Below are 23,382 nucleotides of genomic sequence, written 5' to 3'. Positions count from 1 at the left end.
ATTTAAAGTCAATTTAATGGCATTATATGAAATTGCATAGCATCCACTAAAGTTAGAGGCTGCTCTATTAAGCAAGGCTAGCTTTTCTGTGTTATAATAGCTTATTAGCTTTGGAATAGCTCTTAGTAAGCTTCGTGTTGATAAGCATAGCTAATAAGCTTCCAGTTTAGCTAGTGTATATCTGTTTTTCTCATAAAGTGCTTACTTGTGTGGTCTAATATTTCACAGTAAGATAAGATAAATCAAAAAATCGAAATCCGGTGTTTTAATTTTGACCATGTTGGCTAGTTGGCGTAGCTAATTAGCCGTCAGGCCTGCTAGTGAGCATATAGCTAGTTAGCTTCAGTTTAGTTTTTAGTTCGGCTAGTCAGTTTACAGCTACTTAGCTTCAGATTTGCTTTCGTTTTTTTCTTTTCTTCATATTAGTTTACCTGTGCAGTAAGATAGGATAAATCTAAACTTGATTTTAAGTTTTTAAGTTGGTGTATAGCTGGTTAGCTTCAGATTAGCTTTCCCTCAGCTAGTAAGCATATAGCTAGTTAACTTTCATTTTAGCTGCTATTAGCCTTTATTTCTCAAGTTAGCTTTCCCTCCGCTCATAAACATTAGTTAGTTAATTAGCTTTCACCTTAGCTGGTATTAGCGTATAGTCAGTAGTATAGTCAGTTTTTCCCATTAAATGTTTACTTGTGTGGTATTTTATTTCTCACTGAGATAAAATAAATCTAAAAAATGTAATGAGGCGTTAACTTGTTTTTGACCAAGTTAGTTAGCTCTCCAACAGCTAGTCAGCACAATCAGCTTTCATCTTAGCTGGTATTAGCGTATAGTCGGTTTTATTGCCATAAAGTGCTTACTTGTGTGGTGCAATATTTATATTATTATATATTATTATTTTATTTTAAAAGTCGCCACCGGAAAGTGTAGCTGCATGTACTAACTGCCTTGACAGCGGCTCTAGACGATCATTGACCAGGAGGAGGTGAATGTCTGGGGGGGGACTTGTGTGCTTGTCTGCTGGCAACCTGATTGACTAACATCACCAACGCCCATAAAGTGGTAACATCCAGGAAATGAACCGAGCTGCAAGAAGAAGAAGAGCCGCCTGTTCCCGTTAAGTCCTACCGGCTCAGACGCTCCAGTGCTGCGGTGGTGGTCGTGATTTTCCACTGGTTCTTTCTCCTTGTTGGATGTGTAGCATCAACTGCACAACTTAACCGCCCTTTCTCCGCTAGCTCCCTGCTGCTTTGACTCCCATTCACCCACTAAAGAAGGAAAAATAAAACATGGCAACCCAGATCGATAAGGAAGCTTGCAGAGAGGCTTATAATCAAGTCAGAGACGACAACACGGAAACCAACTGGTGAGTGTGCCCGCCTGCCGTTCCATACTCGGTTAACGAATGTTACTGTTTAAAGTTTTCTTTGAAAGCCGACAAATTAAACGCGTAAAACGGGGAAACCTGCATCACATTTTACTGCCTATTAGCCAGTACTCACATCGGCTGCGAAATAATACTGAAAAGCATGTATTTATTTAATAAATGCTCAGTTAAATCGTAGTTCATTCAGCCTGTTACCGCCCACTGCGCCTTCTTTTCAGAGACGGGCGTTGTGATGTGATGCGGACCGTTCTGTAAAACTTAACGTTTTGATTGAATAATCTCGGTTTGCCTCACTGTATAACACGCCGAATGAAAGATTAGCTCCTAAAGATAAATGAAACATCAAAGTTTTGTTTGTAAATGTATGTACGCTTGCATTTAGGCGTGTTAACTTTAAATCGCTCGATATTTGAATGCAGTTTCCCTGGCTTCCTGCGGGGGGGAATAAAAAACGCACTTGAACGGGCACATTTGGGGGCATTGTTTCACACTTGGTGGTTCTCAGCGGATCCGTGCCTTTTTTGCGGTGTTATCGATCAAATGGCTGCAGCCTCGTGTGGCCCCGGCCCTGCGATGCCGATGATCCGATATCCCGGCTCCTGCTGGCCGGTCACACAGGCGCACAGTCATCGGGCCCAGCCGGCCAGAAGTAATTTCCTTTGTCCCGTATTCACAGAGGACAGCGTTGATGTGGTGACCACTTCCACATGTCTGAGACACGGCTGCCACCTTGCATGGGCGTCTCGGTGCATTTTTGTGCAGCTCTTGCACAACAGCTCTTGTGTGCACACATACACAAAACAAAATGAGTAAAAAAAAAAAAAAAAAAAAAAGGATATCATGCTGCGCGCCAACAGATCATGCAATTATATGAATAATAGAAATAACTGTGACTGTGCTTCCTGCAGGGCTGTGTTCACGTATGAGGGCTCTATGATCGTGCCTGCAGGACAAGGAACCGACTACAATGAATTCAAGGAAATGTGCACAGGTAAAAAAAAAAACCTGATTCTCGCTGTAAATGTTCTCCTGTGTTGTAGATCGTGTACAGGTTAAACAGCCATGCAGCTTGACTTGGCTAATCTCTTAAGACTCTGTCAGCAGTTGGCCTTGAGTGCGGAGAGGCTGTCAGAAGTGTGTGTGCTGCCTAATCACATTTAGAGCAAGGTGAAACGCTGCAGGTTTGCATTTACAGATACTGGAGCAACTCGCTACAAACACAGATCAAAAATGAATAAATGAAAATGGTAGGTGTGAGGGGACGTGGTGCTGTCCCTGGAGAGTCAAACATCTGCTCTGGGTGTGGCACTTTTTCTGATATTACATGTTCTTGTTTAGAGCTGGCGGCCTCGGGGCTGTACTCGTGGGCTCTTTCTCTTTTTTTTTTCTCTTCCTGGTGTTTCAGAGCTCACATTCCTATGTTGAAATAGCTCCTTTATCGTCGCGTTTCTTCTGCTGCTACTAGAGGTTCCTGTTCAGAGCGTGTCTCCTTTCCCTTATTTAGCAGTGAAGTTGTAACTCTGCAGAAAATAAAAAACTCCCCCTCCGAGCGGAGGAGGAGCCGACGTCGACCACATGAAGACGACTCCTGCAGAATATCTATCGTTTAACTCGAGTAAAACCAGAAGGTGTGTTTGCCGCTGGTTTAAACCCAATTTCTGACGATAAACTGTAGCGTCGACGTCCTCTGACTTATTCAGCCTGTGATATATTATTCAGTGTAGGTCGCCAACTGTCGGCTAAAGTAAACCGAGCCCTGAACGTGCCTCCATTAGCTGCTGATTCTTGCATAATCAGTTCCCAGCAGAGAGACTCCAGATAACTCAGTGTTTTAGGTGTTAGCTTCCAGGCTAATGTGATTCTAAGGTCTAGACTTTTATTCAGAGTGAAACTGCTTGATAAGAATCAGATATTACCATCAAAGACATGTGCTCTGAGGATCCTCCTTCTTCTACAGAGCGTGAATCACATCACTGCAGCTGTTTTATGTGAACACAGTTTGCAGTGAACCAGACCGTTGGAATCTTATCTCTGGGGACGATGAGTGGAATGAAAAGCAGCTTTTAGGTTAAAATACAAATAGTTGTGGTTGGTGCATCCGTTATTTTTATTTATTTGTTTCTTGACAAATATTGGGTGCATTTCTTTCAGAGGCCATATTTGTTTCATATGTTAAGACAAAGTCTTGGTTCTTCCTCCGGGGACGGAGCTTTAAGTTGGTTCTATATAAAGGATGTGTGTGAAATAACGAAGGTTCGTCCTGTGGGATTTAACCTCGACCTCCTCGCTGCTGGTGGAGATAAAGAAAACAACCGAGATCAAATTTGGACGGTGACACCACTCCTCTTTAAAACCAACCACCCACCTGACACCGTGCACAGGAGACGGCTCTGGTTTCCAGGCTGGTCTCCGAGGGCCGAGGGGGGTGGGGGGAGCACCCAGCGCTCCTAGAAAGTCATTTTCATGCAGATACCTCCTTAAAAAAAAGGAAATAAAAAAACTCCCTTTTTCTTTTATGCCGTCTCATCATTGTTGCAGCAGGTTTGTGTGCGGGGAGGTCGGCTGCACAGTCAGCACCTTCACGGCCGTACAGATAAACCAGGAAGAGAGCAGCGCAGGGAGGAAGTGTGGGGGTGTAGGCGAGCTCCGAGCTGATACTACTTCCTCTCACAGTTCAGACTGAGGCTGCAGGAGCTAAGACACAAGCTACATTAATTAATGAATGAATGAATGAAGGGACCTGGACCAATCAGGCGCCTCATCAAGGTGTTTAAATACAGCTGTGATAAGAGAGAGTCTGAGAGTCTTTATCAGGTTCATAAAGATAAAAAAAGGTTTCAAAGCCTCAGACCTCAGAGACGTCTGTTCTCAAGGCGCCGGTCATGTGAGTTCCAGGTCATTTAAAACCCAAGACCTGGAGGTTTTAACGTGTGAATAAGCCAGAACTTAATTAATAAAGAAATAAGGAAGTGACTCATTAGCACTAACATCCCCTGTTATTTGGTAGCTCTGGTTACAAGTTTAGCTTTGGTTAATTGGTCATAATCACTCACAGTATATAATTACAGGAGCTCTCATAATGTGTTTCTCATAAAAAGAAAATACCATCAACAGAAGGAGATTTTTACCAATCATTCATTCATTCATTCCTATTTTACCATTTATATTTTTGGATCTAATAAAACCCTTTAAGTCATTGAGTCAATTAAACATCAGAAACCAGAGAAAGTGTCGTCGTATTATTGTTGATTCCACTAATTTGAATTAACTTTTAGAATTCGGTTGCGTTGATGTAGATCTGGTCAGAAAGGAGCCGATGATCATGGAGATTTTTCTGCTGAATCACTGTGATGTGAGATTCATCTTCTGGTTCCACTGACGTGTGGATTTGTGCGTTTGCTGAGGTGGAGTCGGAGCTTTTTCCCTGCAGCCGTCGAGTGTTTGTGAACATCTGGAAGGAGATAATGAGTAAACTACTGACGCTACGTTACTGATCAGCTGAGTCTGTGAATTTAAAAAGGTCGAGTCTGCGCTTCACAACCAAAACAAACAGAAAAGCACCACGATGAAAGTAAAAACCAGACATCTCAGATTTATGACGCCAACGACGTCTGCGATGAAACAAATCCTCACTGATCTGGTCTCTAGAGTCCAGGTGTGAACCCTGATCTGGTGTCAGTCCAGATGTGGAGCTGGTTCTGGACCCATGTGACCTCATTCCTTTGGTTAATGTGAACACACTATGATGGTGAATTACGTTTGTGCTCAGAAGCCAGAATTTCCTACTTGAACGTCCCCAAAGTCAGATTTTCTACTCAGAAAGTCGTAGGATCCTCACTACCCCCCGATTAGTTTCCAAGATGGCCGCCCCATGTAAACAGTGATTAGAAGCTCCTGTAATGTTCTGCTTTTTAGGGTCGTACAGACAGGATGTTTCCACATATGGTAATTTAAGTGTTTTATGTGGGAAGTATCAGCCCGTGTCACACTAACAACGGTAAAACCAGAGCAGAGCCAAACACCATCGTGGCAAACTGGGAAAAAACTCATGAGTTGGTTCAAGTTATTGGCTCATTTACAATCTGCTTGAATTTAGTTTAACATTACAGTAATATTAGTTGATATCAGAACTTTTTTTGAACACGCCACGTTTCCGCTGGGTTACGTTGGGACAAGGCGAGAGCTTTGGTGGAGGCGGCCATCTTGTTTTCTGTCGATAACTCAAATGTGACGTCATTCCCAGCTCCACATCATGAGTCCTGGTCCCAGTAAAGACCAGCTACTGAACTCATCCATTCATCCACTGGTAGAAATGAACCTGACGTCTGTTCATTAGTGATGAGACTTTAAAAAGATTCTGGAAACTAATCTGAACCAGAACCAGCTCGTTACCTTCCAGACTTCAGGTCTAATCTGAGTTTTGTCTCTGAAACAAAGAAGAAACTAAATGATGGATCATTTCTTCAAACACGCTGTTCATGGTTGGTTGGTTTGAAAGTCTCCAAATCTGTGTTTATTTTACATAAACCTCCCATTTTTCTAACTTATATACAAAATATTTGTTAATAAATGAATTGATACCTTTTAAAGGTTTCCTTCAGTTTAAGCTGCTACTCATCTTTAAATAGAATTTTTCGAGAGAAACAGGAAGTTTCCATTTAAAATAGACCCGTCTTCCTGTAGTGACGGTATTTTAATGTTTCATGTCGTTGGTGATGAGATGACGAGGTCCTGAAAGTCAGATAAAATCTAAAGATGTTTAATTTTAAACCAGGACAGAAGCTTTTTCTTTTTTCTTTTTCTTTTTCTTTTTTAAAATGACGTGCGTTTGCATTGAAAACACTTAGAGGTGATACAGAGACTTTACTGGACCATTACACAGTGAGTAAACACAGGTTTAGAGTTACACCTGCAGAACAAGTTCCTCATGTTGGTCGAGCTCCATTAGTCCAGGACCAAGTCTCAGTCAATCATTTGTCATTTACCAGCACAAACTGTTAAAAAAAAAAAAATAGATTTCTGTGAATCACAAGCAGATTTTATTCAAAATCTATATTTTCTATATATACTATTATATCATGAATATATTCAGGTTTGGGACGTTTGTGCAGCACTGGAGCTTTAATCCTTTGCACAGAGCTGCTTGTTGAATCCTGCAGAGGAGCCAATATCACATTTACTGCTATAAATTATAAAACCAGCTGCTTGTTTCCATTTTATCTAACATCAGTGTCACATAATGTTTTCACACAGGAATGAGTCAGACCTGATGTCCACGCGCCACAGTGGTTTTTATACGTGTTGTGTCTGAACCAGGGCAAGCAGCTCCTGGTTATTTTATTATTACATAAATAATGTGACATTTATCTCAGTTAATTTAAAGCATAAAGTCTGTACATTAATTAAGACTTTTCTCCTGCAGAGAGAATATGATCAGATGGAGCGTTTGTGTTGTTGCAGGCGTGGTCGCTGCAGCTTCACAAAACCCTTTTCTCATTGAGTCGCTGACCTGAATACTTCCTGGTTGCACAGACTTCTGTGCCACAAAGCTCCACAAAGCTCCGCTCGGCTCTGAGAGAGAGTTGGGACTGGAATAAAAAATGTTGCATGGATTAAACTGGAAGATTTTTCTCCTTGACGCCGTCTCTGAGAAACGTTTCTCTTCTGTTGTTGTTGTGAAACGTTCTCCAGAGTCTGTTCCTCAGAATCTAACTGATCTAAAGTCTAAACAAGCCGGAAGTTTGTGATCCAAGTATTGATAAACTCCTCTTTGCTCTGGTTTGGAGTGAAGGGAACATTAACATCCTCATCATTACTGATTAATCTTCAGTTTTCTCTTCTGTGTAATTCATCCAAATCCTCCCAAACAAACAGACAACAGAGGAAAAAAGCTGCACGTCTTCACTTTCGATGCTCAAATCTGCAAATATTTGGACTTTGTTTCATTATTAGTGTTTGAAAAATGTCTGAAACTAACATTTATTGCTTGCATATCAGAATTTTATTAAAATATGTGACATAATCTGCACATTTAATCTGCACATATCTGATTGGCTAATAGCGGCAGCTCTGTTCTGGACGGTTGATATGATCAGTAGAAACATCTTCAGTGTTTGTGTGTTTGTGTATTGAGCGTTTCCGTCATCTCTTCCCTCAGACGACAATCGTCTGTTTGGTTTCCTCCGCATCACAACGGGAGACGCCATGAGCAAACGAGCCAAGTTCACCCTCATCACCTGGATCGGAGAGAACATCAGCGGGCTGCAGCGCGCCAAGATCAGCACCGACAAGACGCTGGTCAAAGACATCGTGCAGGTCAGACACTGGAGATGCAGCGAAAACCAGCTGCTGCAACAGGATGTGTAAATTTGTAGAGAATTTAAAAGTAGAAACCGATTAGTTGTCATGAGCTAAAGACAAAAACACTCGTCAGGATGTGGGATTTGATTGAATGTATTAATGCATGAGGTCATTGTAAGTATCACTCTAGGCTTTAAACAGTATATTAAGTCTTTACGCTAAGCTAAGCTAAGCTAATCTAAGCTGATTGGCCGTGCAGAAAGTGAAGTACACCTCCCAAAAAAAGCATTTTCTGAGCTTGTACGTAAAATATAAAAATGTGTTGTCTGTATTTTTTATGGTTTTATCCAAACAAAACAGGAACAATGTCTGACAGTTAAATGAAGAAAAAGCTGAATGAAAAGAGGGAGTGGCGTTAGCTAACCGCTACCTAACAGCTTAGCTTTAATGAGCTAAACACAAAAACAGTCTTTAAAATATGCGATTTAAGATAAGGGCGTTAGATTCGCTTCTTTAACAGTATTTTATATCTTTATGCTAAGCTAAGCTAATCAGCTGTGCACAGAGTGATGTCCTCCTTTCAAAAAGCAAATTTAAATAAATATTAAGAAAAACAACATAAAAATCAAGTGTCAGGTTAAAAAAAAATGAAGAAAATCCTAAATGAAAGAAGCAAAAAAGAAACAATAACGACAAAATTGTGGCCACTGATCACGTTTAACTCCGCTAACACCGCTAGCGCCTTCTTGCATGAAAACACATGAAGAGAGGGAGCGGTGTTGATCGTAATGAGCTTTTTTTTTCATGATTTTTTTTTTTCATTTGTCTGTGCAGAACTTCGCCAAGGAGTTCATGATCAGTGACCGGAGGGAACTGGAGGAGGACTACATCCGCCAGGAGCTGAAGAAGGCCGGCGGAGCCAACTACGACGCTCAGGCCGAGTAGAGGAACGCCGCGGTCCTGCGGAAGGGGGTCGGGGTTGGTCAGGGGTGGTCGGATTAGGTGGTTCAAACAAACGAGGGTTGGGGAGCGTTGGGGAGCGGGCGGCTACCTCTTGGGGGAGAGGGCGAAGCGGGATGGAGAGGGCAGGAGTCACCACTAAATACTCAAATACACCATAACCTGCGCAGCCTGTTAATGGAGCCTGAACGTGTCAGTCAGGAGAAGCTAACGGGCTAGCACGATGGTGCATTCAGGCGCTTATAAACTTCATTTTAAGACAAACAGAAACTTCTTCCTCGACAACTCCTGATTCTGCACAATTTAAAACAGGAAGGAAGCTGAAAGCTGCACTTGCATGTCTAGGGAACTCATCTAGCAGCTGCTTAGCTTAGCTTACCTTAGCTTAGCACAAAGACCTAGTCAGTATTTGGCAATAGATCTTTCTCAGCTCACTTCAGCAATTATCTCAATCATCAACCTGTCCTCTCGATCTCATTCCAATTAAACTAAATTACTCAATGATATAATATTTTCTGTCTTTATGCTAAGCTAACATTTAACATTAACATTAGCTAACATTTTCCTGAGCACAAACCTAAATAATGATTAAAACAACAGGGAGCAGAGTGCGATGGTGCATGAACAGAGGGAGCAGCGTTACCTTAAGTCAACTTTTAACCATGTGTTCTTTTTGCTAAGCTAAACTAAGCTAAGCTAAGCTAATGGCCTGTGCAGCATGTTTCTGAGATCTATTCAGTTCAGTTATATCGTGAAAAAGGCTGAAGAAGCTGCCTCCTTGTTTCATTTCACCAGTTTTGTTGGTGGAAGTTAAACATGAGTTAAAATGAAGTTTCTAAGCGCTTCTTCATGACTCCTCCCCCTCCTCTCTGACTCCGCCCTCTCCCCAGTCAGCTCATGGTTGGTTATCTACTGTTGCCGTGTGTCGTCATCTCATATTCGTCCTCGTTCTCGGCTGCAGACGTTTTGCATCGAGGCTTCAGCTCAATTTATTTAACGCACAACGAGGATGTTAGAAAATAATAAAATGTTATAAATGAAAAAAAAAAAAAACTGAAGGGTTTTCACTTCAACAGAAAAAGCCCTGAGACTGAAATGACACCCTTCATTTTGCACTCAGCATGTGTTTTTACAGCAGAACATGCTTTTAGTCATGATACACTGTACCTCCAGGAGGGAAAGATCTCCATTTTCTGTCCTCGGTTGGATGGTTGTCGACTTATTTCTCTGTTGGACTTGAACCATCGTTAGAAATCTTTTTCTGCCTCTAAACGTTTAGCCGTAAATTGTCCTTTAGCAGCAGCTTCAGTCGTCGCCCCAAAAAACCTGAAAGGATCCTGAGAATGGAGTTCTTTTCCTTCGGTGTTTCATCTCAAGATTTAACCACTCAACCAAGGTGTCCACTCGTAATGTCACCTGCTGTGTTCGACTGCCTTAGTCTCCCGTGGAGAGAGGGGCATCATGGGAACTCGTGGACACTACACTGTGATTGGCTGTTTTTCGTCCTTTTCGGGGCCCCGGGCTCATCGTCGTCATCCGAAGCCAGAAGGAGCCACGTCTCAGTCGTAGCATCTCGTTTTTATTTGGTTTCAACCCTCCCTCCCCCCCCTCCTCCCGCCCCTGTGCCCCCCTCCCCCTGCAAAAAAATAATAAAAAATACATAAATAAATATTAGGATTTTCTTTTTCTGGTTTTGTTTTTGAAATTGAATTTATTGTTTTATCTGATAATTTGATTGTTCTTATTTTTTTTTTTTTAAGAGCATTGTGAGCTTGGACGTTGGTGGAAGAGATTTTCAGAAAAATCATGAAAAAAAAAACAAAGAAAACAAAATGGGCACAAGATAAGATCAGTCATTTCAAAATAAAAATTGATGTTTTTTTTTCCAAAACCTGCTTCTCCTGGTGTTTTTTATTCACTCGAAGCTCGTTCCAGTTTTATTTCTAATAATCACAGAGGACAGATTTTAAACTTTCTAGTGTTTGTTTGTCTGTATATTTTATTTAGTTATAGTTGTTAGTAAGAGAGAATTTACGAAGTATATAAGATAAAGGGTGAAGTTTTAGTCAATCAGAGGGAAATAAAACCTAAGATTCACCTTTTATCCTCTGACCTGTTTAAAAAAAGGGAAAACGGAGACTGGATGGATGAAGACTTTTAGTCTATTCTTAAAACTTATAGTTTTAATTTGTTAAATATTTAAAACATTTCATCAGAGTCCCCAGTTTGAAGTATCACTTGTGAAAAACGACACTGACAGGAAATGACCAGAAACGGATGAAAAGAGGGAAATGAATCTAAAAAGTCATCAACCTACAAACGTTCGTGCTGAAAACATATTATCTGGTCATTGAACAACAGGAAACCTGTTTACACGAAGCAGTAACGCTAACGCAGACTTACCACCAAACAGCTGCAGCAGAACAAACAGTCAGAGACTTTGTGTGTGTTTTCCTGCTGCACCTTTAAATGAACCAGTCATCAGGGATCAGCCTCAGGCCTCAAACTGTAGCTAATTAGCCTGAAGCTCACTGAGCAATAACAAACCCTCTAAATTAATGACATTAATTTGACTTGTACAAGGTGTTGACATGTGGCAGCAATGAATTTATCTCAGTGCTACTAAAAGGCAACGGTATAAAAACTCTTTTTTACTATTTAGTTGTGAAAATGCGTCTTAGATTTTCATTTAGATTTTCTCAGCAGACAAAAACGTCCATGTCCAAAAAAACGCTCTAAAAACTCAACTGATTAATATTTTATTTCTGTATAAAAAATAAATAATTTTCAAGATTTTAACCCTTTAAATGCAAGTTAAAATCACTATTGCCTTTATATGAAGAAAAGTGAACTATTTTCCATAAAACTAATGTCAGAAGGCTTTTTATTTTTCAAATCTGTCTTGGTTATGACAAAGATTATCTAAAATACTGACTTGATTGTATTAGTAGTTTTGTGTAGCATCAGATTTAAAATTTTCTACCCTATAAAAATGTCCCATTGACTTCCATTATAACCTCATGTTTTAATCTCTCAGCCATGACACAATATTAGGGTTTAATTTATGAGAAAATGTGTCACTGTTGGTGTTGTTTGTTAACAAAAACGTATAAATGGACAATGATAGAGAATGTAGAACGAGACGTCCTGAAGATTTGTTTTAAAATGTGATTTGCTCAGATTTTCAGTTGAAGTTGATTGAAGACAAGTCTGAAATCTGGTAGCTTGTTTAGTTCTTATACATATTTTATAATTACATTCACAAATGTTCATTGTAAAAGTTTCATATACACATGTAGACATGTATGTATCGGTATCGGTATATTAGAAACATCCCTAGTGACCGTTCATGTCCTGTGGGGAAACAGATGCCTCTATACTGTGGTATGTAAACAGATTGGTGGTTATCGAACGCTGCCTGATAATGATTTAATCTTTGCTCTCTGCTGTCACGTCCTGGTCAGACGTCCTAAGTCAACACGTCCACAGAGAAGATTGATTTCCTATAGAGAAGCTCTAGTGTGTCTGTTTCAGTAAAGGGTCTTAGGTCTGCATCAGGTCGGCTGCTCAAACCAAACCCGTCATGTGTCGCCCATAGAAACGATTATGTGGTCACGACTCAGCCGCTGATCAAACATGACCGAAGCCTGAGTCTGAAAGGCTGGTTGCTGGCTGCCTAGTTGCTGGCTGGTTGCTGGCTGCTGCCTGGTTGCTGGCTGGTGCCTAGTTGCTGGCTGGTTGCTGCCTGGTTGCTGCCTAGTTACTGCCTGGTTGCTGGCTGGTTGCGGGCTGGCTGGTTTCTGGCTGGTTGGCTGGTTGCTGGGCTGTTAGCTGGATGCTGGCTGGTTGCGGGCTGGCTGGTTTCTGGCTGGTTGGCTGGTTGCTGGGCTGTTAGCTTGTTGCTGGTTGCTGGCTGGTTGCTGGTTGCTGGTTGCTGGCTGGTTGCTGGGCTGTTAGCTGGTTGCTGGTTGCTGGCTGGCAGGTTGCTGGCTGGTTGCTGCCTGGTTGCTGGGCTGTTAGCTGGTTGCTGCCTGGTTGCTGGCTGGTTGCTGGCTGGTTTCTGCCTGGCTGCTGCCTGGTTTCTGCCTGGTTGCTGGGCTGTTAGCTGGTTCTGGCTGGCTGGTTTCTGCCTGGTTGCTGGCTGGTTGCTGGCTGGCTGGTTGCTGGCTGGTTGCTGGCTGGTTGCTGGCTGTTCGCTGGTTGCTGGGCTGTTAGCTGGCTGGTTGCTGGCTGGTTGCTGGTCACTGGGCTGTTAGCTGTTTGCTGGCTGGTTGCTGGGCTGTTATCTGGTTGCTGGTTGCTGGCTGGCAGGTTGCTGGCTGGTTGCTGCCTGGTTGCTGGGCTGTTAGCTGGTTGCTGCCTGGTTGCTGGCTGGTTGCTGGCTCGCTAGGAGCTGTTAGCTGGTTGCTGGCTGGCTGGTTGCTGGCTGGTTGCTGACTGGTTGGTTGCTGGGCTGTTCGCTGGTTGCTGGGCTGTTAGCTGGCTGGTTGCTGGCTGGTTGGTTGCTGGCTGGTTGCTGCCTGGTTGCTGGGCTGTTAGCTGGTTGCTGCCTGGTTGCTGGCTGGTTGCTGGCTGGTTTCTGCCTGGCTGCTGCCTGGTTTCTGCCTGGTTGCTGGGCTGTTAGCTGGTTCTGGCTGGCTGGTTTCTGCCTGGTGCTGTGCTGGTTGCTGGCTGGCTGGTTGCTGGCTGGTTGCTGGCTGGTTGCTGGCTGTTCGCTGGTTGCTGGGCTGTTAGCTGGCTGGTTGCTGGCTGGTTGCTGGTCACTGGGCTGTTAGCTGTTTGCTGGCTGGTTGCTGGGCTGTTAGCTGGTTGCTGGTTGCTGGCTGGCAGGTTGCTGGCTGGTTGCTGCCTGGTTGCTGGGCTGTTAGCTGGTTGCTGCCTGGTTGCTGGCTGGTTGCTGGGCTCGCTAGGAGCTGTTAGCTGGTTGCTGGCTGGCTGGTTGCTGGCTGGTTGCTGACTGGTTGGTTGCTGGGCTGTTCGCTGGTTGCTGGGCTGTTAGCTGGCTGGTTGCTGGCTGGTTGGTTGCTGGCTGGTTGCTGCCTGGTTGCTGGCTGGTTGCTGGCTGGCTGGTTGCTGGCTGGTTGCTGCCTGGTTGCTGGGCTGTTAGCTGGTTGCTGCCTGGTTGCTGGCTGGTTGCTGGGCTCGCTAGGAGCTGTTAGCTGGTTGCTGGCTGGCTGGTTGCTGGCTGGTTGCTGACTGGTTGGTTGCTGGGCTGTTCGCTGGTTGCTGGGCTGTTAGCTGGCTGGTTGCTGGCTGGTTGCTGCCTGGTTGGCTGGTTGCTGGCTAGTTGCTGGGCTGTTAGCTGGCTGGTTGCTGGCTGGTTGCTGCCTTGTTGGCTGGTTGCTGGCTAGTTGCTGGGCTGTTAGCTGGCTGGTTGCTGGTTGCTGCCTGGTTGCTGCCTGGTTGTTGGCTGGTTGCTGGCTGGTTGCTGGCTGGTTGCTGCCTAGTTGCTGGCTGGTTGCTGCCTGGTTGCTGGTTGCTGGCTGGTTGCTGCCTGGTTGCTGGCTGGTTGCTGGTTGCTGGCTGTTAGCTGGTTGCTGGCTGGCTGGTTGCTGCCTGGTTGCTGGCTGGTTGCTGGCTGGTTGCTGGTTGCTGGCTGTTAGCTGGTTGCTGGCTGGCTGGTTGCTGCCTGGTTGCTGGCTGGTTGCTGGCTGTTAGCTGGCTGGTTGGTTGGTTGCTGGCTGGTTGCTGCCTGGTTGCTGACTGGTTGCTGGCTGGTTGCTGGGCTGGTTGCTGGGCTCTTAGCTGGTTTACTGGCTTGTTGCTGGTTGCTGCCTGGTTGCTGGCTAGTTGCTGCCTGGTTGCTGGCTGTTAGCTGGTTGGTTGGTTGCTGGCTGGTTGCTGCCTGGTTGCTGGCTGGTTGCTGGCTGGTTGCTGCCTGGTTGCTGGCTGGTTGCTGGCTGGTTGCATAATGACCGAGCTCCCAGTGGTTTTCAGTGAATAGTCCATGTAATTAAAGCTGGTGTTTAAAGCGTGTGGGAGCTGAAGCAGGTGAGTTAAGAGGTTTTATTAACGAGGAGAATCTGCCTCCACAAATTATTACATGACGCTGCCTAAATGCTTTTATAGCCGCTGGAATTTTCTACATGTTTGCAGAAAAATGACTCAAAACATCAACAGATATAAAGAACCCAGAAATATTCTACTTTTGTGTTGAGTTATTGAAGAAAACGATCGTACGAAGCGATGCAGGTTCCTCTCTGACCACAGAGATGATGTCAACATGGTTCAGTGATGACGTCGTCATATTTTTACTGTTCTCCAGGAAACGTGATGGAAACATCTGAGTCATTGATCCAGAGTTACACAACAGATTCAGAACCGTGCTGCACAAAAATGACTCAGAAACATCCTGAGAGGAGACAAAGAGAAACAGATAAAACACACGAAGCAGAGGAATCAGACTTCATCTCATCAGCTGATGCTCCAACATTTCTACTGGATGAAGGTCAGGACTTTGACTTGTTCCTAAACATTCATCTGGTTCTTCTGGAGAACCACTGGTGTTCTTGGGCTCCTTGTCTTCCTCCATGACCCAGTTTCTCTTCACATTCAGCTCATGGACTCATGTCCTGACATCTTCTTTCAGAGTTCACTGGTAGAATTCACAGTTCAAGACAAGACAAAATAAACACGCTGCATGTTTTAAAGGCTGCAGTTAATGAAAACACATCCAGACCTTTCTCCTTTCTTTGTTATATTTTTATAGTTTATCGTGTTATGTAACTAAACAGATCATTGGTCCATTTCCATCCTGTATCTATTCAGAGTGTTGGTTGTAAAGATGAGTTTGAACTTGCTTGATGACATGTTTCCCCACAAAGTACAGGATGTATAGTGCTGATGGCTTTAAAACATATTTAGTTGTACGGTGACATTAAGTATGACACTGAAGAGGAGCGCTCCCTAAATAACAGTTAGACTTTAACTCAAGAAAAGAAATAGAAGCAGGAAAGAAAAGAAAATCAATGTGATGGATTATTCACAAAGCAGTAAAAAAAAAAAAAAATGATACTGAAGAAAGTTTAACCAAGTGAGGCTGAAGCTTGAGAGCAGTTCAGGTAAAATAATCAGGAAATTAATTATTGGCTTTAAAGAGATTATTAAAAAATGAGGGAAGTGTTTTATTTAATGAAACAAATACAAACAGAGCAATTTGGAGTTTGTTGATTTGAGAGATATTAAGTATGTCAGGTTTACGAATGACTTCTCGGAGAAGGTAATTAGCACTTTCTGATTAAACAAATACACGACTCTAATATTCCTGCCGCAGGCGTTTTATCGGCTTCTCTTTGTCGATGTTTCGAGTCATTTTTATGCAGAAATTTAAAAAATGAAGAGAAGTGAAACTACATTTATGTGTCACTGTTATTGCCTTTACAATGGAGCGTATTGTTCCAAAGAATGAGTAACTGGTTGTTATCTGACATCCGCCTCCTGCCGCATTAACACCTTCATGTGTTTATATTTCTTCCTTGTTTTCTTTTGTTCCTGACACGCAGCAGTTAATCATTGTGTGAGATCACAGCCGAGTGCTGAACAGCTGTAAATCCAGCAGCGCAACGAGCACAATTACTCAACACGACGGCAACGAGACACGCTCCCTGGCCAGTTTATTAGGAACACTGATGAATGCATGCTGACGGAAATAAATCTGGTCTTCGTGAAGGCTCCTGGTGAATGAAAAGAACTTTCTCCAAATCGTGGCTAAAGCTGCACGTTAAAGTCTCAGCATCTCAGTGATGAGGTCAGTGGGTGAAACGTCCTGATTTGTGTTTCTCTTGTTGATCTCATCATGTCTGCATCACTCTTCTTTGTGTATTTCAGCACGTGGGAACTTCTCGTGTGTCGCAGACGTCATTTTGGCCCCATGAACATCACAAAGGGCAGAGACGCACCAAGCTAAGCAATGTTTTTCCTGTGTCCACCATTTTTGGTGCTAATTGGACCCATATCCAATGGCTGGTTGCTGAGAGCTACTATCTTCCCAGATAGTAGCTCTTCCTAGATCTTAGCCTCTCAGCTAATAGTAGCTCCTCTATGTGTCCTAGCTAATAGTAGCTCTTCCTAGATCTTAGCCTCCCAGCTAATGCTGGCTCTTCTTAGCCTCTCAGCTAATAGTAGCTCTTCCTAGCCTCGCAGCTAACAGTAGCTCTTCCTAGCCTCTCAGCTAATAGTAGCTCTTCCTAGATCTTAGCCTCCCAGCTAATAGTAGCTCCTCTTTATGTCCCAGCTAACAGTAGCTCGTCCTAGCCTCTCAGCTAACAGTACCTCTTCCTAACCTGCCAGCTAATAGTAGCTCTTCCTAGCCTCTCAGCTAACATAGCTCTTCCTAGCCTCCCAGCTAATAGTGGCTCTTCCTAGCCTCTCAGCTAACAGTAGCTCTTGCTAGCCTCCCAGCTAATAGTGGCTCTTCCTAGCCTCCCAGCTAATAGTAGCTCCTCTTTGTGCCCTAGCTAATAGTAGCTCTTCCTAGATCTTAGCCTCCCAGCTAATAGTAGCTCCTCTTTGTGCCCTAGCTAATAGTAGCTTTTCCTAGCCTCCCCAGTTAATAGTAGCTCTTCCTAGCCTCTCAGCTAACAGTAGCTCTTCCTAGCCTCTCATCCAACAGTAGCTCTTCCTAGCCTCCTAGCTAATAGTAGCTCTTCCTAGCCTCTCAGCTAAAAGTAGCTCCTCTTTGTGTCCTAGCAAATAGTAGCTCTTCTTAGCCTCCCCAGTTAATAGTAGCTCTTCCTAGCCTCACAGCTAACAGTAGCTCTTCCTAGCCTCTCAGCTAACAGTAGCTCTTCCTAGCCTCCCAGCTAATAGTAGCTCCTCTTTGTGTCCTAGCTAATAGTAGCTTTTCCTAGCCTCCCCAGCTAATAGTAACTCTCCCTACCCTCGTAAAGAGACACCACAATCTGCTCTTGTTGCCACTAAATCTTTGATGTCATTTTTTGTTTGTCCGGCCTCTAATCGCGTTAAGATCATGATTTCAAAACCTCTTTGTGAAACACATTGACCATTGATCCCGACCTCATGACTTGTGGATGACCCGGCGTAGCCCAACTAGACTCAAGTCCTTAGAACAATGTGTAGATACAATGGAAAACAACCACTTCCTGCACTGGCCTCTGCTTGTCCTTATTTTGACAACATGTTGTGACAGAAGCGTAAATACAGGCAGCGTCATCCCCGTCGGTGCGGCACAGACTCGGCCTTTTATTCAGCACCGACCGGAGGAATGTTGGCATGCGGGACCTGTAGGAGTCAAACAAGGACTGTCAGATGGGTTCCTGCAGAGCGACACCATTCAGATTCTTCCTGCATTCCTCAGACCTCCTCAGCTCTGCTGCATGTTTCTCAGCCCACGATCAGGTCATAGGCTCTATGTGCGACGGACGAACAGAAAGGCAAGAACTGTCTCTCAGTGTCTCCAGATGTTTGTGTGATGACCCTGAGCCTTTGGATCCTGAATCCTGAATGGAGCTGATAGTATCTCTTCTTAGCCTCCCAGTCAATAGTAGCTCTTCTTAGCCTTCCAGCTAATAGTAGCTCTTCATAGCCTCAAAGCTAATAGTAGCTCTTCTTACTCTCCCCCGCTTATAGTATCTCTTACTAGCTAATACTCCTAACCTCCCAGCTAATAGTTGCTCTTCTTAGCCACCCGTGTTATAGAAACTCTTCCTTGCATCCCAGCTAACAGTAGCTCTTCCTTGCCAGCTAGCTAGCCAATATTTCTTCCTAGCTTCCCAGGTTATAGAAACACTTCTTAGCCTCCCCAGCTATCTCTTACTAGCCGCCTGGCTAATAGTCCTAGCCCCCAGCTAATAGTATCTCTTTCTAGCTTCCTAGCCTCCCAGGTTATAGAAACTCTTCTTACCCCCCAACTAATAGTTGCTCTTCCTAGCCTTCCAGCCAACAGTTGCCCTTCCTAGCCTTCCAACTATTAGTAGCTCTTCTAATCCTCCCCAGCTAATGGTAGCTCTTCCTAGCATTCCAGCTAATAGTAGCTCTCCCTAGCCTACCCACTAATTGTAGTTCTTCCTAGCCTCCCAGGTTAAAGAACCTCTTCTTAGCCAGTCCAGCTAATAATTGCTCTTCTTAGCCTTCCAGCTAATAGTATCTCTTTCTAGCTTCCTAGCCTCCCAGGTTATAGTAGCTCTTCTTACCCCCCAACTAATAGTTGCTCTTCCTAGCCTTCCAGCCAACAGTTGCCCTTCCTAGCCTTCCAACTATTAGTAGCTCTTCTTACTCTCCCCAGCTTATAGTATCTCTTACTAGCTAATATTCCAAACCTCCCAGCTAATAGTAGCCATTCCTAGGCTCCCAGATAATAATAGCTCTTCTTAGCCTCCCGTGTTATAGAAACTCTTCCTTGCATCCCAGCTAACAGTAGCTCTTTCTTTCCAGCTAGCTAGCCAATGTCTCTTCCTAGCTTCCCAGGTTATAGATACTCTTCTTAGCCTCTCCATCTATCTGTTACTAGCCTCCTGGCTAATAGTCCTATACCCCCAGCTCTTTCTAGCTTCCTAGCCTCCCAGGTTATGGAAACTCTTGTTAGCCCCAGCTAATAGTTGCTCTTCCTAGCCTTCCAACGAACAGTTGCTCTTCCTAGCCTTCCAACTAATAGAAGCTCTTCTAATCCTCCTCAGCTAATTGTAGCTCTTCCTAGCATTCCAGCTAATAGTAGCTCTCCCTAACCTACCAGCTAATTGTAGTTCTTCCTAGCCTCCCAGGTTAAAGAACCTCTTCTTAGCCAGTCCAGCTAATAATTGCTCTTCTTAGCCTTCCAGCTAATAGTATCTCTTTCTAGCTTCCTAGCCTCCCAGGTTATAGTAGCTCTTCTCAGCCTTGTCACACTGATTATTCTTTTTAGGAACCAACTAATAATAATTAGTAATGATTTGACCTGTCAGTAGAAAACTGTCCTGCTTGATGCAGCTGCTCTACTTTCTGGTTTCTTGTGATTGTTTGTGATGAGGGAACGACCTTTCTGCAGCTCTAAATAAAGTGTCGGACCCCAAACCTCACCAGAGGTAGTGGTTGGCCGATGGGACTGAGGAGGAGGAGGAGGGGCTTGGAGGTTGCAATCTGTGCAACCGAGCAAAACAAACCAGTGGTGGGAGGTTCCTCTTTTCAGATTCCTCCATGTGAAACGGATCGACGGAGCGATGGAGGAGGGTGGGAGGGTGCGCGGGGGCGAATGTGTCGTCCTCCTGGTTGGCACAGAGACTCCATTGTCGACTCTAACGAGCTTCATTCTCTCAGTTTAAATGAGCATCTGCTCCCCGAGTTCACAGAGTGAGTTCACAGTGGATGAGAAATGACAGTGGAGCGTCTGTCTGCTCTGCTGCTTCAAGCTTCTTCACACTCTTTTTATTTTACACATCGTTTTTACTTCTCCTTTATTAGTACTATGGACTTTATGCCTGGCTTCCACTTCTACCTGTTTTATTAGTAGTATTTTTATTACTTTTATTGTGGATATTGCGTCATCTGTCCTTGTCCACTGTTTCTGATTCCTGCTGCAAAATTAATGCTTCAGGATATAAATAAATGTGAAATGAACTTTACATTCAACATGTAAAAAACACACAAACATCACACACCAAAATAAACTATAGCAACATAAAAACTACAGCAGCGACATCCAGTAAAATATGTACCATATATACAATAAAAGCACACGCTGGTAGTTAATGCATCGTTCCGTCTTTGTAGCTGAATGTTTTGACCTTTTAATCCATTCAGGTTTTATCAGGTAATCTGACAAAACAGGAAATATATCAACTAACACAAAATAAACGTTGTTTTCTTTCCGCACGTCTGTTCACAACTTAGAAAACAAAAAAACGAAACAGACATCCTTATCTGTGTCTGTGTAGGAGGAAGCTGAAATATGCAGCTCACTTCCTGTTCCAGAGGTAATTTAAGAGTCAGTCACTGACCGATGCAGGTTTAGGTTTTTTCTTTAGTTTTTCATGAGAATAATCAATTAAGCCTGAACATACGCTCTGAAATAACGAACCTTTGATTCCGATCAAACCTCTAAGTCTTGGTAAAAACAGACCTTATAATTAAAAATGTTAATATTTTGACTCTAGATTCTAATATAAGATGTAAATTTATACATTTCTACCTTGTTCCTCTGGTATAAAAGCTTCCAGCTCTCTGATAATCTCTGGTTCTGGTGCTGTGAGGTATAAATCTATCACGTTGTGTTGGGGCTCATTGTTTTGGATCATTAAAGCTTAAGATTACCTCACTGTGGTGAACTTTGGCAGCAGATAGAGGCTCCGGCCTCCAGCGGGTAAATATCTCCAACATGACCCCTGAAATATTTCAGCCTGGACACAAGCTACAGACTTCAGCACATTTTACTTTTCACTGCACTGGTTTAAAAAAGAAAATTAAAAAAAAAAAAAAACAAAAAAAAAAAAAAAAAAAACGCAATGAACCCAAAGTCTGTGTGAAAGTGAAGTGAAATTATAATTAAATTCTAATTAACCCTCGTGTACTGTTAAAACAAACAAACAAAAAAAAAAAAACTGAAACTAACTTTGACTGCTGTAAAAATATATGAGATAAATATTTGTTCTTTTTTAAAAAAAAAAAAAATCTGTTAATCAACTCCAGAACTGATAAAAACTACTAAATATTAAAAAATAAAAATCTAAAATTTAACCCTTTAAGTGTCACATCAGTGTCACTGATATGGAGAAAAAAACATATTAGAAATAAAAAATATTTGAAACAGGAGATTCTTTTTAACTGTTATCACAGTCTTGGATTATGTCAGAGATTAGTCATATAATTGACTTTTATGCATATTTAGTTTTTGCCCCATTGACTCCCATTATAACTACATTTTTTGAATCCATAGAAATGACATTAATAAGAATGTGTTTTACTGCTGGTGATCTCCACTGTTCAGAAGGGCTCTAATTTGGCATGCTTTATCTGTTTTAATATTCAGTAGTTTTGATCAATATTGAAGTTGATTAACAAATAAAATTAAAATAAATAAATAAATAAAAAAATGAATCTGATATATTTTTACAGCAGTCAAAGATAGAGGCCGTTTTCAGCCACAAACACTACGAGAGGATGTTTGTAGTTTTCGCCCTCAGTGTTTTACTGACCTACTGAAAATGATGAAATCATATTTTCAAAATGTATGAAATTTTAAAGTTTCTCACCAAAACTCATTCCATTCGCTGCCGTACAGTGGAAGTCATGAGGAAAAAGAAAACCTCTGGTGGTCAACAACAGTACGTGAGGGTTAAAAGTGACTTTAGCATAAAATTAGCGATAACTTGACGTAGCAGCTAAACTGCAGCTTCTGTTTTTGTAAAATAACTGAAATAAGTTGTTTATAGGAGGAGATGGACAGAATGAGACTTTCCTATTTGAGTTGTTGGACTAATAATGAGTGAAATGCTAATGCTAGGTAAACAGCGAGTAGCCGCAGTGCTAACCGAGCTGTACGTGCTCGTGCTTCTGTATTGTGTTTCCTGTGTTGTCAAACTGGTGACGATATTTCATTTGCTTGAGCTTTTTCTATTTGCATGTGTTTTGTCATGTCACAGTGCGTAGAGTTCTCAGAACCCATCGACAGAATCGCTGCTTTACATCCAAAACAAATAGGAGGGAAGTTTAACGTAAATGATTTGTTGTTGTCGTCTTTTTTTCCTCAGTGCGTCCTTAAATAATTCATAAATGATTTATCCATTCGCACACATTCACATTCTTCATATTAGAATTAGCTGATCCAGATTAGAGCCAATGATTAACCTCCTGAGACCCGGTGTCCTCATATGGGGACGTTATGTTTTAGGTTTGTTGCAGCTTCCTGTTCTTCTTCATTTGGACCCGTTGTCCTCATAAGGAGACACTTCGTGAAGGGTCAGTACACGTGTTTATTCTATATTCTTATTAACTGTTGTAGTTTCATTTAAAATGAGAATTTAACAAATTCAGAAGTGCTCATTCGAGGACGTTGGGATTTCATTGTTTCCGGTTCTGCTTTTGTATTAAAATAAGCAGTTTTACTTCATATTGATTCACATTAGGGACTTAAATTATAATATACGCTGAAATAATTCCTGTGTCCACGTGATTCTTTTTATTTATTTATTTATTTATTTATTTTATACATTATAATCCCAAGTACCTAAAGATTTTAATCTCACTTTAAAGAAATTATCCTCTCGGGAGGTTAAAAGAACCTCTTCATGGAGTTACAGGCGGGTTCTGTTTCATGCAAACCCAGAGTTGTCCGGTCCTTCCTGGATCTACAGATCTAGATCTGGTCGACATATCGTCTCTTCCTGTGTGGCCTTAACCTTTGACCTCCATGGTCCAGGAACCATATGTGGTCACTTCATGTCCTGGTTCCTCTCAGTGAGGTTTAGTGTCATGTGGTTTTCATTGAGCCAATCAGAGAAGATCAAGGATTCGTTCTCAGGCCTAGTTGCCTCTGTTTTGTAAAGAATATTTCATGATGTCACATAGTAGTGACAGACTTAAACACTAATGCAAGACAATGCACTGTTACGTCCAGAGAAATGAAAACATGGATGCAGACAAAACATGATCACATGATCATCAAAGGGACATTATCTTGAACACATCTACAGTTTTAGTTGATTCACCACTAATTACCATCACTACTGAGGCCTAATGGATGGTTTACACGTATTATGGGCGTTGTTGGTAGTTTAATTGTTGTTGATTCATTTTTTATCACTGTTTTA

At 42.6% G+C, this 23,382-nt stretch overlaps 1 protein-coding gene and 1 long non-coding RNA gene across 2 annotated transcripts; both read left to right on the top strand.

Annotated features, from left to right (window-relative positions):
* Window positions 1–971: 971 nt before the first annotated feature.
* On the top strand, window positions 972–9,697 carry cotl1 (coactosin-like F-actin binding protein 1). The gene is made up of 4 exons (XM_047595998.1): window positions 972–1,363; window positions 2,293–2,375; window positions 7,542–7,699; window positions 8,519–9,697. Exons 1-4 carry the CDS (start codon window positions 1,287–1,289, stop codon window positions 8,627–8,629), a joined length of 429 nt encoding a protein of 142 aa, XP_047451954.1. The 5' UTR covers window positions 972–1,286; the 3' UTR covers window positions 8,630–9,697.
* A 4,806-nt stretch (window positions 9,698–14,503) lies between these two features.
* On the top strand, window positions 14,504–16,600 carry LOC125015433. Its single transcript, XR_007113602.1, has 3 exons — window positions 14,504–14,635; window positions 16,147–16,391; window positions 16,472–16,600. It is a non-coding gene; the product is annotated as an uncharacterized LOC125015433 (long non-coding RNA).
* The last annotated feature ends 6,782 nt before the right edge of the window (window positions 16,601–23,382 follow it).

This window comes from Mugil cephalus, chromosome 10 (genome assembly GCF_022458985.1).
Source record: "Mugil cephalus isolate CIBA_MC_2020 chromosome 10, CIBA_Mcephalus_1.1, whole genome shotgun sequence".
In the NCBI taxonomy this organism is placed as follows: domain Eukaryota; kingdom Metazoa; phylum Chordata; class Actinopteri; order Mugiliformes; family Mugilidae; genus Mugil; species Mugil cephalus.
This window is presented reverse-complemented; position numbering and strand designations above follow the sequence as displayed.

Excerpts from the sequence above, each read along its gene's own strand:
- cotl1 (XM_047595998.1), top strand. The coding sequence starts at position 1,287 with ATGGCAACCCAGATCGATAAGGAAGCTTGCAGAGAGGCTTATAATCAA. Across the intron at positions 2,376-7,541 it reads ATTCAAGGAAATGTGCACAG|ACGACAATCGTCTGTTTGGT; the intron begins GTAAAAAAAAAA and ends CTCTTCCCTCAG. Across the intron at positions 7,700-8,518 it reads TGGTCAAAGACATCGTGCAG|AACTTCGCCAAGGAGTTCAT; the intron begins GTCAGACACTGG and ends TTGTCTGTGCAG.